General features: G+C 43.6%; 1 protein-coding gene across 1 annotated transcript in view; it reads right to left on the bottom strand.

Moving 5' to 3' along the window:
• Positions 1-5230: 5230 nt before the first annotated feature.
• GRTP1 (growth hormone regulated TBC protein 1) overlaps positions 5231-14311 on the bottom strand; it is a 33206-nt gene continuing 24125 nt past the window's right edge. The window contains exons 6-8 of the mRNA XM_066621674.1: positions 10917-11089; positions 8306-8491; positions 5231-5654 (exon numbers count right to left, since the gene is read on the bottom strand). Of these exons, the coding sequence (XP_066477771.1) occupies positions 5565-5654; positions 8306-8491; positions 10917-11089 (449 nt within the window). The 3' untranslated portion in view covers positions 5231-5564. The remainder of the gene's footprint in view (positions 5655-8305; positions 8492-10916; positions 11090-14311) is intronic.

Raw genomic sequence — 14311 nt, 5'->3', positions numbered from 1 at the left:
CTGCAGTTGAGAAGTCATCTGTATGAGGGTTCATAGCATACAATGCATATTGAAGTACTGGACACAATCTTGGTCCAAGGTAGTGAGAGGTCTTGATCTTATTTTATTTACAAATTTATACTCCACTTTCTCTCCCTCCTGAGCATTCAAAGCAACTTCCAAGTACAATAAAAATAAGCATTATAAAATTAAACTCCTAAAATCCAGTGAACTTAAAAATCATATTAAGCTCCAAGAGCAATAAAATGCAGAAAAAAAATCAGAAGACAATTTTAAAATATGCCATAAAACTAAACAAAACTCTGATGTTCCATATTTTAAAAAAATTAAAAAATTCTAAAAATATTTTAGACGGTCTTTTGACTAGAATAAAAAGGCATGTTTTTAGCCCTACTAGAAAGCCTCTAAGGAGAGAGCAGTTTATAAACTAAGCGGAAGGGACTTTGAGTGGCACAGCCCTCTCAGATGACTCATCAGGAGGAGCTAGATTGGATGGAAGAAGGTGCTATCTCAAGTACCCTGGCCCTCAAGACAGATCCTAAGAACCATAAGAACAGCCCCACTGGATCAGGCCATAGGCCCATCTAGTTCAGCTTCCTGTATCTCACAGCGGCCCACCAAATGCCCCAGGGAGCACACCAGATAACAAGAGACCTCATCCTGGTGCCCTCCCCCACGTCTGGCATTCTGACTTAACCCATTTCTAAAATCAGGAGGTTGCGCATACACATCATGGCTTGTACCCCATAATGGATTTTTCCTCCAGAAACTCGTCCAATCCCCTTTTAAAGGCGTCTAGGCTAGACGCCAGCACCACATCCTGTGGCAAGGAGTTCCACAGACCGACCACACGCTGAGTAAAGAAATATTTTCTTTTGTCTGTCCTAACCCGCCCAACACTCAATTTTAGTGGATGTCCCCTGGTTCTGGTATTATGTGAGAGTGTAAAGAGCATCTCCCTATCCACTCTGTCCATTCCCTGCATAATTTTGTATGTCTCAATCATGTCCCCCCTCAAGCGTCTCTTTTCTAGGCTGAAGAGGCCCAAACGCCGTAGCCTTTCCTCGTAAGGAAGGTGCCCCAGCCCAGTAATCATCTTAGTCGCTCTTTTGCACCTTTTCCATTTCCACTATGTCTTTTTTGAGATGCGGTGACCAGAACTGGACACAATACTCCAGGTGTGGCCTTACCATAGATTTGTACAACGGCATTATAATACTAGCCGTTTTGTTCTCAATACCCTTCCTAATGATCCCAAGCATAGAATTGGCCTTCTTCACTGCCGCCGCACATTGGGTCAACACTTTCATCGACCTGTCCACCACCACCCCAAGATCTCTCTCCTGATCTGTCACAGACAGCTCAGAACCCATCAGCCTATATCTAAAGTTTTGATTTTTTGCCCCAATGTGCATGAGTTTACACTTACTGACATTGAAGCGCATCTGCCATTTTGCTGCCCATTCTGCCAGTCTGGAGAGATCCTTCTGGAGCTCCTCACAATCACTTCTGGTCTTTACCACTCAGAAAAGTTTGGTGTCGTCTGCAAACTTAGCCACTTCACTGCTCAACCCTGTCTCCAGGTCATTTATGAAGAGGTTGAAAAGCACCGGTCCCAGGACAGATCCTTGGGGGACACTTTTCACCTCTCTCCATTGTGAAAATTGCCCATTGACACCCACTCTCTGCTTCCTGGCCTCCAACCAGTTCTCAATCCACGAGAGGACCTGTCCTCTAATTCCCTGACTGTGGAGTTTTTTCAGTAGCCTTTGGTGAGGGACCGTGTCAAACGCCTTCTGAAAGTCCAGATATATAATGTCCACGGATTCTCCCGCATCCACATGCCTGTTGACCTTTTCAAAGAATTCTATAAGGTTCGTGAGGCAAGACTTACCCTTACAGAAGCCATGCTGACTCTCCCTCAGCAAGGCCTGTTCGTCTATGTGTTTTGAGATCCTATCTTTGATGAGGCATTCCACCATCTTACCCGGTATGGATGTTAGGCTGACCGGCCTATAGTTTCCCGGGTCCCCCCTCTTTCCCTTTTTAAAAATAGGCGTGACATTTGCTATCCTCCAATCTTCTGGCACCGTGGCCGTTTTGAGGGACAAGTTGCATACCTTAGTCAAGAGATCTGCAACTTCATTCTTCAATTCCTTAATAACCCTTGGGTGGATGCCATCAGGGCCCGGTGACTTATTGATCTTTAATTTATCAATGAGGTCTGAAATATCTTCTCTTTTAACCTCTATCTGACTTAACTCCTCGGTTAGGAGGGGCCGTTCGGACATCGGTATCTGCCCGAGGTCTTCTGCCGTGAAGACAGATGCAAAGAACTCATTTAATTTCTCTGCCATCTCTAAGTCTCCTTTTATCTCCCCTTTCCCTCCCTCACCATCCAGAGGGCCAACCGCTTCTCTGGCGGGTTTCCTGCTTCTAACATATTTGAAGAAGCTTTTATTATTCCCCTTAATGTTGCTGGCCATGCGTTCCTCATAGTCTCTCTTGGCCTCCCATATCACCTTCTTACATTTCTTTTGCCACAGTTTATGTTCCTTTTTATTCTCCTCATTAGGGCAAGACTTCCATTTACGGAAGGAAGCTTCCTTGCCCTTCACAGTCTCTCTAACTTGGCTGGTTAGCCATGCGTTGAACCATGGTTGAACCATTTTCAACCACTATGCCATGGCACACTGGAGTGTGCCACAAGTGGTCCACAGATGTGTGTCAGGAATTTGGGGGAGGTCATTAGTAGGGCCAGTGGGGGATGTGAGCCTCCACTGGCACCTTGGTGTGCCTTGGCAGTGTCCCATGAGATGAAAAAGGTTGAAAATTGCTGCCTGCCCTAAGAGTTTAAGCACTAGGTGGAGTTTAAGGTGGGGGTGGAGTTTGCTTAATAGATTTTTTAGACTCCAGTGTTTGCCTGGTCAAGTATGAGAAGGCTTCTTTATACACTTGCTTAAGCAAAAGTGGTTTAACATAAACTCTGTTAATTAGCTTATTAGACCATATAAGTGAATTTAAAAAAGATATATATACACTCAGTGTGCTTTGATAGGTTGCCATGAGCTTTCTTGCAAAGCCTTTAGCAGTACAAATCTCTGCCTGTGATGGTTTCAGGCAAAAAAGTTATTACTCTTCTACCCAGGCTGTTTGCAAACCAAGGCACAAAAACTCAGACCCAAAAATTTAGGACCAAAGGCAGTTTACTCAGAGTCTGATGCAGACTTACACAAACATTTTTCTCACATCAAGATTCTTGAAACTGGAAGACCAGGAGCCCTAAATAGCTGCCCCTGGATGCATGTAAGTATAAAACAATAGTTAAAAACAGATTAAAATACACTGTGCTGTACTGCAAAAGTCAGCAAACAAGAAGCTATATATACACAAAAAGGAATCAGCAAAAGGACACACCCTTTAGAAAGACCATTAAAGGGACCACATACAATTTCATTTTTAAAGATCTAGATACTCAACTGATGAATACTAAGTGTTGTTATTCCCCAACAGCCTGTAGTAAGTGTCTTAAGTGCAAAATCCTACCCTGCACTGGACCAGGCAAGCCAAGCGGCTTGTGCTTGTATCCAGCACAGGACGGAGGCCAGAATCAGCTCAGCCAGAGGCAAGGAGAAACTTTTCCCCTTACCCCTGGGCAAGGCGCCCTGGCCCCTATGGGTCTCCTCAGATCTGTGCCACTTCCTCAGGTAGCACAAGGAGAGTGGAGTAGCTTCAAGCTGCTCTGAACTCCATGGGACCGGGGTTGGCATCTGGCATAACAGCCTTGCCTCCTGCTCCCCACCCACCCCAGAGCCTTGCAGCAGCCCAGGCTCTGTGTGCCAGCACAGCTTGCTTGTGAGGAGGCACAAATGTGCTTTATGGCACATTTGCGACTCTCCTATTACCTATCAAATTTTAGATAGCAGTTTTTCATTATTCCAACTCTTATCTTATCTAATGAAGATCAGTCTTCATAATGCCAAATTGTACACTCAGTTTTATGCACTTGCAACCCCCAGTGAAGAACTGAACTATTGCCCCCTACCCTACATTTCTTCATTTGGCCTTAAATAAACCAGTGCATATACCTCAGTCACATAGTACAGTGGTTCTCAAACTGGTGGGTTGCAACACACCAGTTTGTGTAAAGGTTCTCCTGTCCCTTTAAGGGGAAGGGGAGAGGCAGGGAAGTGATCCCAAGGATTGCATCCTTATATAGGGGGGCAGGAGGGTGCTTCTGACTTACCTTATGTAGACAGGGCTGTAGAAGGTGTGGGGAACCCTCTGCAGCGCTCCCCAAGGCTTGGAACGTTCAGAAAAAACAGGCACAAAGCACTTCCATTTTGCAGGAGGTACTTTACTCCTGCTGTTTGAGTGTGCCACGCCTCGCGGAGCGCTGTGGATGGCTGCACAGGGCTCCCCACACTTCCTGCAGCCCTACCTACATAACACAAGTCAGAAGCACCCCCTCTTCACCTCCCATAAAGACATGATCCTGGGGATTGTATCATTGCCCTAGCACCTCCCCCGCAAATACTGAGGGAGTAAAACACCACTGACAGAAGATAGCTACTAGACTAGCGGTTCAGAGCCTGGCACTTGCTAACTGTATGACTAGATCACCGCCTTTCACTTTATCATGAGCGTAGATTCTGTAAACAGTAACAACAGTGGTATTTTGGCTTCAACTACAGCCAAAAGAGAAGGTAGCATGTTTCATACAGCTATTTTCCAGTCCCTTTTCAGCTTCATTTAAGCACTTTGAATTGCTTTTGTATAGTACCTGTATATAGAAAAGCACCTCACATGTATTTGATGCCATTTCAAACAGCCCTGTAAAGTTAGGGGACTGGGGTAAATAAAGGAGTATGTTATTTAAGGCCAGTCACCTGTTAGCACAGGAATTAACAAGCCCAGATCAGAGTTGGTTGCTAAACTGAGTCAGCTTTGTAGCTATAGAATGCATATCTCCTGTAATGTAGCAAAACCAATACAATTTGTATGGATTCCTATCCCTGAGCAGTACAGTACAGAAATTGTCTAAGATTACTAAAAAGACTCTTAAATTTGCATTTCATTGTAAACAGAAGCAGGTTCTCATGGTGTTTTCTATTCAGTCTGTTACAAAAGAAGAAACATTTTTTGAAGTAACGGCTAGGACTAATGATACAGCAATTTGAGGTAACATGGAATTATTAGACGATTTTCTTAAAGCAGACTGAAACTCACTATTGCAAAGCAGACATTTAATACACAAGTTCAAAAGGTTTCACAAATAAATATTTATTTTGTATATTCATGATTAGACATTTAGAAGCCCAGGGATTTAAATATTAAACTTTATTGAAAGTCAGTACTCCCTTTGTTTGAAAAAAGGTTCACACTGATCACATTTTATTCACACAGCAAGTTAAAAAAAGATCAAGTTACCAGGTTTTTTGCACCACCTACTTGAAAGATCAGAGGGACTTGGTCAAGTGTTACTCAACATGGAAATTGTGCATGATTCAGTGCAATTTATGAAGGAATGTGTCCATTTTTGCAGTGTTTGAAACAGTGTCCATTTATCTCTCTGCAATCAGCTTCTCTCTGCAAGTTTCTCGAAGTCTGTCTATTGTAGCCATCTGCAAACTCCCAGGTTCTGTAAATATTTTCTAGAATTAAAAATCATTAGAATAAATTAATGAAGGTGGGTGGCAGGGGAAGAGCTCAGGCCAGTTTGGGAACAAACAAAGGGCAGCATATCCAAAAACATTCCATATAGGTATGTTCAGGAATGCCCTGTAATCAGCAGGGGTTCCATTCTGGGACACACACACACACCCACCCCCAGTTAACTGAAACCACAGATACCGGCAAACGCCCTCCAACCTCCATCTTAACTCCCCTTGCTTCCAGAAGGTCCTCTAAACCCAGCAGAGGCCGTGGACAGATGTCTGCAGCCTCTGTGAGGCTCCGACTGAGTCTCTCAACAGAAAAAACAACACTTTTGGGTTTTTTTTGTAAAGCCAAAAGTGACATTTTTCCATTAAGAGGCTCAGAGAATCCTCCAGACGTGAGGAGAACAGATGGAGATGCAGTTACTGAGCAAAGTGCCCACTCTGAATGGGATTGCACTCCCCCTGCAGAAGCAGGTGCACAGTTTAGGAGTGCTCCTGGACTCGGCTCTTCCTGAAGGTGTCTTCCAGTCAGCAGCAGTCACCTGAGTGTGTTTGCCCAGCTCCAGCTGGTCCACCAGCTGCTGCCATACTTGAGTTGATCAATTGATTACCAACGATGGTAATCCATACCCTAGTGACTCCAAGATTGGATTACTGTAACACACTCTATGTGGGGCTGCCCTTGAAGACAGTTCAGAAGTTGCAATTAATGCAGAATGCGGCAGCCAGGGTGGTTACTGGAGCTAGGCTGTTTGATTCCATCCGACTGGAGCTTTGGTGGCTACACTGGCTGCCCATTCATTTCCGGGCCCAATTCAAGGTACTGCCCTTTAAAATCCTGCACAGTTTGTAGCCAGGTTATCTGAGGGTCCACCTTCTCCCATATATTCTGTTCCACCCTCTCAGATCATCTGAGGGGGCCTTTCTGCAAGTGCCGCCTTTATCCCAAGTTATGGGGATGGCAGCACAGGGGTGAGCCTTCTCAGGAGTGGCACCACAATTATGGAATTCCCTACCAGGGGAATTGAGATCTACCCCCTCCCCTCAAGGCATTTTGGCAAGGGCTCAAAACATTTTTGTTTTGTCTGGTGTTTGGGTGATGGGTTGTTTGCCTCCTATGCCTCTGTAGTAGTAACTTGGTTGTAAATAATCTGCCTTCCTCCAACTGGTTTTATTTATGTTTTTGTGATTTTATCCATTTTTTAATATATTGTATATTTTAGCTGGAACCTGTAAGCCACCTTGGAAATTGCTTTGACAAAGGAAAAGCAGGGTAGAAATCTTTCAAATAATGATCTGACCCTACCCATACTATTCAAGAATCCTATCATCAGCTGTTATGGCATGCTGAGATAAGGATCAGGCAAAAGTACAATCTTAGCAGTCATGGCAATCTTGCAAGAGGTTCTCCATTCCTATGCCAGTAAGCACAGTAGTGGATTTGGAAACAAGAAATCTGGGTTCAAGGTGCTATTTGGTTATGAACCCTGCAAGTTATCTTGGGTGGGAGGAAGATTAGAGCAATATTTTGAACACATTCATTGATAAAGCTCAGTGTTTTAGTAGCCTCTTCAAGAATAACTACTGTTTAATGAGTTGGAAGAGTGTTCAATCCACACTTAGTAATACAGATATGTGCAGCATACAGCATTCTGGTGACAATGGACTGTATACATGGTCCCATAAGATTATAATGGAGGTTTGTAGCCTAGGAGCAATAGGCTATACCAGCTTGTTCCACCAGATGGTGCTGTGCACTAAGAATGTTCAACAAAACCGCTTAACAGTGGGAATACCACCTAAAAACATGTTCATATTCCCGTTGTTAAGCAATTCATACCTGTACTAAATTCTACATAGTAAGCACAGAGCAACAGTAAGAACATTGGTTATCAGTTTATCGTTTTCACTGTTATCCTTTTGTAAGATGATGTATTTTTCTAGGGGTGTGCAATAATCCACTGAGAAATTTCACCAGTCTTATAGAAATTCACTTGGCTTCCCTTGAAATTCTCAGATGTTTCAACGCTTGGATGAACCCTGAAATTCACTTCAAATTTTACTTTGTGTGAAGTTTCAGTGCAGATCCTACTATTTTGTGACATGTATACATCTGCCTTTAAAAGGGTCTCCAAAATTCTTATCCAAATTTCTCCACATAAAAGTAATCATTTCCAAACTAGAACCAATGCATTAAGATTTCTCCAATGTTCAGTTTATTTCCAAATTTTGCACAGACTGCTAAGCGTATGCAGCTTGCCAGAGTTTTCAGGCCACCCCTTCCCACTGCTTAGGCACATAAAGCCTACTTGAAAACAGCAATCTTGACTCTAATTGTTTCTACAATTGTATTAGCATTCTCTTTTGCAGTGTTTCACAAATGTTCAAGAGCATATGTGCATCAGTAAAACAATGAACATAAAGTAGGTGTAATATGATCACATCAATAGTTTTTCCAGTGTTTTTTCAATCTATATGGGCACCTGTGTAATGCAGAGATGGCAAAAAAAGATGAAATGAAGTGAAGGCACTAAAAGCTTCCACAAAAGGTAGATGAACCCATTACAGAATTAATTTTAAATGAAAATTCAACAAGACAGAGTAAACTAGGGGAACATGGCGGACAGTTACATGCTCATTCCTACCTGCATGAAAGTGTGACATTCTGTTACAAACGGTCCTTTAGTGATCTGCTTAAATTTATCGCAGATGTCTGGGAAGTTAGTGGCTTCTAAAATGAAAGCTTGGTGTTGCTTAATTAATGTTAAGGCCACCCGAAATATTATTTTTGATCCCTCATAGAACAAGCAGTCCCAAATTCGAAGTACGGTCTGTAAAAGAAAAAAATTAAATACATCACTAGAACAGATGCAACCACTATAGCAGTAGCTGGAAAGTTAACCAACCACCCTCTCCCCGTTCCTACATACAGCTAAAAATACAAGCAGCTCTCAGTTTATGCGGGGGAATTTCTGGAAAATGGCATGTATATTGAAAAGTGTAAGTGAAAACTGGTTCTCTCATAGGAAACAATGGGATTGGCATGGGTGAGGGGTTCTTTGTCTCGGGGTGTTTTTGAGGATAGGCCACCGTCTTTCGTGTGGCTTTCATTTTTCCCCTGCAAGATCCCTCCGTAACACTGCATACCCAAGCAGTGCACATTTCTGCTCACTTTGGAATTAAGTTTAGTATTCAGATTGTCCTTGTCTAAGATAGAAAAAGCATGCTCAGTTAAACTGAATGCCTCTCTCAACCACTTAACTGTCTGCCAGTTTGCACGGCAACTACCTCATCTTTCCTAGGCCTTCTCATGTTTCTTCTGCTTCTCAAGCTCAAGCAAATATTGGGGCAAAAGCCCTTCTTTGTGAGATTCTATTGCACATTTGACACCACTTCATTAAGACCTACTCTTGGCCAAACACACAATTTTCTCTCTGATCATAAATATATCAGTTTCAACATTGAAATCTGAAGAGTCATACACTAGACAGGCACACCATGTAAAATCGAGAGCTACCATGGGAAGCTTAACCCTGTCGTTGCAAAAACAAGCCTGTGCAAATTGCACTTCCAGCCTTAAATCTGTAAATCATGCTATTTTAAATATGTGCAAATTAAGACCGTGTAAAATTGAGAGCTACCAGTATATCAGGCAACTGTTTTTGATGGTACGTATACACACATACACCCAAGAAAAGAACTCTTGGTTCCCTTGCTGTGCTTCCTTTTCTGAAACCAGCTGAGGATATAGCCTAGCAGCATCCCCCACCCCCACTGGCTTTGCTTATCAGACCCTTACCCCACGTTTTTGCATCCCTCTGAACTGGGAGGGCATTGTAGCTTGGCTATCACCCCATGCATTTCAGCAGACAGATAGGTAACCTTGGCCATTGGCACTCCTGACTTATTGGCCCAAATATACACTGTATTCTGGGTCTCTTATGCAGTTCAACAGAGTCAAAACACTGTGTTTCCTATCCCTTCCTCCTGTTTGGTGTGAGTGTGTGCAAATCTAGGATTCCTGGTCTACTTTTATACCATACAAGCAAAGCCAAGAGATGGGTCCCAGACTCCCATTTCAGGCAGACCCCTTTAACTGTTATAGTTGTTGACATCCTTCAGTCTCGGAAGACTATGGTGTCACGCTCTGAATGGTGGTTCTGGAACAGAGTGTCCTCTCCAGTGCGCGAAGCCTGGGTAAAGTAGGTATGGAGGATAGGCTCTTACCCATGCAGCAAATCCCCCCTCTTCACGTTGCTGAAATGGTCCAATGGAAAGGCAGAGGCCAATACAGTTGGTTCAAAGCGGCGTCGCAGGAGTTGCCAGAACATAACTGTGTTCAGCCATGAACTGCCTCAGGGACTCCGGCTCCTGATTTTGCCTTGAGGTTGACTCCTGAAGCCTTTTCCATAACTGGATGTAGCCACAAGGCAGTGGAGGTTTGGGATCAGAGTTTTCCTTCTCTCAGATGAGCTGCCTTCCCAGGCTGATGAGTCCCATCTACCCGGTGGCTATTTAGTCGCCTCTTACGACAAGTACAGCCAAACTGAGGGCGTATTCTTATCCCCAGCCCCCAGGGGACGAACTGTTATAGCAGCTACTTAAAGATGCAGGTTACCCAGACTGGGACTCCTTCAAGTACTTGTAGTGCTACTTAAAAGGAACTACATGATGGGAAAGACAAGCTCTGCAAGTGCAAGAAGTGCTTTATGGCCTATCTAGGAGCTCCCTTCTAACCTACTGCACTATTCCAGGCTACTGAGGACATGGACCTAAGTCACAGTCTCATGGCACCGCTGCAGCACATGGCCCTTTCCCACTACTTTCCCCTTTCTCCTGTCTTCTTCCCCCGATACCACACAAACACCTCTTCGTAACCCCCTCATTTCCCCTGCAAGCTAACATCTCACTTGCATCTTGTTTTCCCCTTTCCTCTCCTCTGCCCTCATGCATGTTTATGCATTCCTCCTCTTTCCAAGGCTTATTACTGCCTACGAACCATGGTGTGTGCACTTATGTGAGAAAGACTCATTGCATCTTTTATTTTAACCCCCCCCACGCACACTGTTTGTATATTTATCTTCCAATAAAGCTGTGTTGTGCTGCAGCCATATTCTTCTTTCATCTTCATCTCATGTCAATACACTGAGGTGCATCACAAGCCATTGCACCTAGGTACCTGCACACACAGGAAGATTGCTCCATGTGTGTGTGCTCCACATGCCTCAGTGGACACAAGTAACAGTTTGCACTTACCTCTACTGGAAGAATATCAATGAACAAGCATATGAACCAACGGGACACCACCAAAGTCCACATGATACCATGCCGCTCCATTAACTCTGCCACAGCTGGAACTTTCGTTTTCAAAAGCTCTCCAAGGACTTCTTGATCTGTTTTCAGACCCATCATTTCTGGACTATAATAATCTTTTAAAATGAGAGAGGAAAAAAAATCTGATTATCAAGATGGCCAGTCTATTTTTAAATGCCATTTCTCTGTGGAAAAGACAATCATACTTCTTCACATCTTGTTTTTCCCTTTAGTTATTTTGACATGGTCCACATATACAAGACTACTTATGGAATCCATAGAAAACACAATTATTTATGGGGGACGTGCTCTGCATTTCCTACTAGGATAGCTGTTAGAGAAACCTGTGATGTAGGAGGTTCCCCCTCAATTAACAGAAGTATGTGTTCTCTGTTCACCCCACGTGCAGAATCATGTGTTAAGGCAGAACAGACTGAAGAGAAACAGGTTGCAGCTAAGGGCAACTCTGGTGTTACCTTTTTGGTTTACCTTCCAGTGTATGTCATCCCCATGTACCCATAACTGCCTTGACCACAGAATGTTCCAAGGGTACACAACACTGTTAAAAATAAGGAGATCTCAGCAGGGCCCAAAAGTTTTGGCTAACTTTTATAGCTAACCATGATTAGTGGTCTCCACAAACTACCCCCAGCCCCAAGTCCTTTGGCGTTTGCAAAGATCTCGGGAGAGGAAAGAGTAGATTTCTCACTTCCTGTCAGGCTTTGGAAACAGTGGAGGATTCTTTCACTGCTTCCAAGTGTCTCCACAGCACAGCATGAAATGACAGACTCTCCATTCACCATGTTCTAGCCATGTGCTGGACAACTTCAGGAATATTTATTTATTTATTTGTTTGTTTTTGCTTCTGCCCAGCACAAAGTGAAAGACTCTCTCCCACTTCCAACTTCTTCAAAACTCAAGGAAGTGCAGACGTTTCCAATCCCTGGAAGGAGTTTCTGATCACCACATTAGCCCACAGGCCCTCTGGAGATCACTCTGAGCACATTCCAAGACCAGTACAGGCATCTAGCATGTGGAACACAGTATTACCAAGATTATGAAAGCAACTCAACATTTATCCTGATTTTCTGCATTAATATGCACTCCAAGTAGCACAAAAGATACTAAAACAAATACTAAGAATAATTATAAAAGTACACAATAATAAAGCAGCAAACACCATGCATCAAATGCCTCTCTAATTTTTTTTATTTATAGCCTGTCTGAAAGCAGGAAACTTATCAAATCTGTCCTGAGAAGGAATTCCACAACTGTGACAATACTACAACAAAAGTTCCCCTTCCTCGTTACCATCCTCCTTCCACCATTTTCCAACAGACACTGGTCAGAGACCTGGATCACAAAGAGGTTGGGCAGGTTCATACTGACCTTAGACACTAGCCCATCCACTATGATATGATGCAGAGAACACCATACACCTTGGAACAGAAAGCACAGAGAGGTCCTTCTAGTCCAGCATCACAAAGAGAGGTCAGGTACCAAAGTCTACATCCCACCACAAGCCTTGTTTTCCTAGTTCAGTGGTTCCCAAACTTCTTAGCATCAGGACCCACCTTCTTAAAGAAAAAACCCTCCTTTAATAAGCTCAGTGACTATAAAGGTTATTTGGCCATAGTGCTCCCCCAAGTAGCAGATTGTTTAACCTTAATGCACATAGTCTAATCTAATCGTCCTGTCTATACAGTCTAGTCTAATTGTCAGTTTTGTGACCCACCAAAAATTGAGTCAGGACCCACTGGTGGGCCACGGATGCACAGCTGGGGAACCACTGTCAGAATTACTGTACATAGATTTGAAAGAAATACAACCAAGTGAAACTCACTTCCTTAAGGAAGCCACGAGGGGGAGCTATGGGACTGGGCATAGATCACTATACACCAGGCTCTACATTCCTGTGATTATCTGATCTGTTAAAGGGGAACAGCAGTTGCTGCTTTCAGTCTCTGAGACCAGAGCAGAAAATTAATGCCAAGTTCTGCAAGAACATCAGGGCATCATTCCAAGAAGCCAGAAATACTAGACTGACATTCTATTCTTGAAGTATCCTGCCCATGATCACTGGTCTGAAGGAAGCTGGCTGTGAATTAAGAGATTTTTCAATTTACACTTCAGTACAATACATCTCTCTACCATCAGCTCCTGACACTGAACAGTTTATTATACATAGCATGAAAACACAGAATGAGTTTTCCCTTTCTCTAAGCGTTCCTTATTCTAAGAATCCTCAAAACAGCTTTGCTACTTTAGTCCGCTGCCAAAGTCTGGCTTGCAGTCTCACCTCTTCTCACTTTCTGCCCAGGACTTTGCCTCTTCCTTCACTGCCAAAACCAAGACAATCTGCTCCAACCTGTCTTCCAGACCTCCCTCCCTCCCCTTCCTCTAATTCTGGAACCAGGCAAGCTGGTAAGAGGAAGGGAGTTCCTTAGCTGAGGTGCCCTCACCAAGGCAGACTTCCATAGCGCCTCAGAACACATAAGAGAAGAGCCTCTAATGATGATCTCATAACTTGAGCGGGCTCATATGGAGGTAGGCAGTCCTCCAGACATGCATTAATGGGCCAGTACAAAGATATCCAATCCTATGGACTGAGCTGTAGAGCTACAAACTTGTGCAAAGGGACAATGTCTCCCTCATTCTAGAACCAGGAAGAAGCTGCTCAAAAAGGGGCTATAAAGATTTGCACACACCACAGAAACACATTGAAAGCCCAAACCTATCCAACTTTCCAGCACTGATGCAACCTCAATATAGCCCCAAGGTAAGGGATCAAATGTTTCCTTACCTTGAGGAGATCTCTATGACTGCCCCTCCACCACAGGATGCAGCATATGCCCCATTGACACTGCTACATCAGTGCTGGATTGGCCCTGAATGTAACTAAATCTGTTCAATGGCACAAACATTAATAGGCCTATTCCAAAGTGGCCTGGGAGAGAAAAACCCAACCTGAAAAATACACAGGAAGCTGCCGGGTCAGACACTGGTGCATCTAGCTCAATATTGACAACACTGATTAGCAGGCATTAAGACAGAGTTCTTTTCCTCTCTGTCTTGCCTAGAGATCCTGGGGATTGAACCTGGGAATGTCTGCATGCAAGGCAGATGCTTATCCACTGAGTTACAGCCTCTCCTGATGCAAACACAAATCAGATCATAATGATCTCTGTCCTGCTTTTAAAATGTTAAAAAATAAAAGTATGTAAAATTGTTGACTTTAATCCCGGTCATCTTTTCTCTGTGAAAATGCCTAATGAAGATACAGTGGGACTCTGGCATCTCAGGATGCCACCATCTGCGAATCCGACACAACACGGATG

The sequence above is a fragment of the Tiliqua scincoides genome, chromosome 3 (genome assembly GCF_035046505.1).
Source record: "Tiliqua scincoides isolate rTilSci1 chromosome 3, rTilSci1.hap2, whole genome shotgun sequence".
Lineage (NCBI taxonomy): Eukaryota > Metazoa > Chordata > Lepidosauria > Squamata > Scincidae > Tiliqua > Tiliqua scincoides.
The sequence above is the reverse complement of the archived record's forward strand: the minus strand, read 5'-3'. Positions and strand labels throughout refer to the sequence as shown.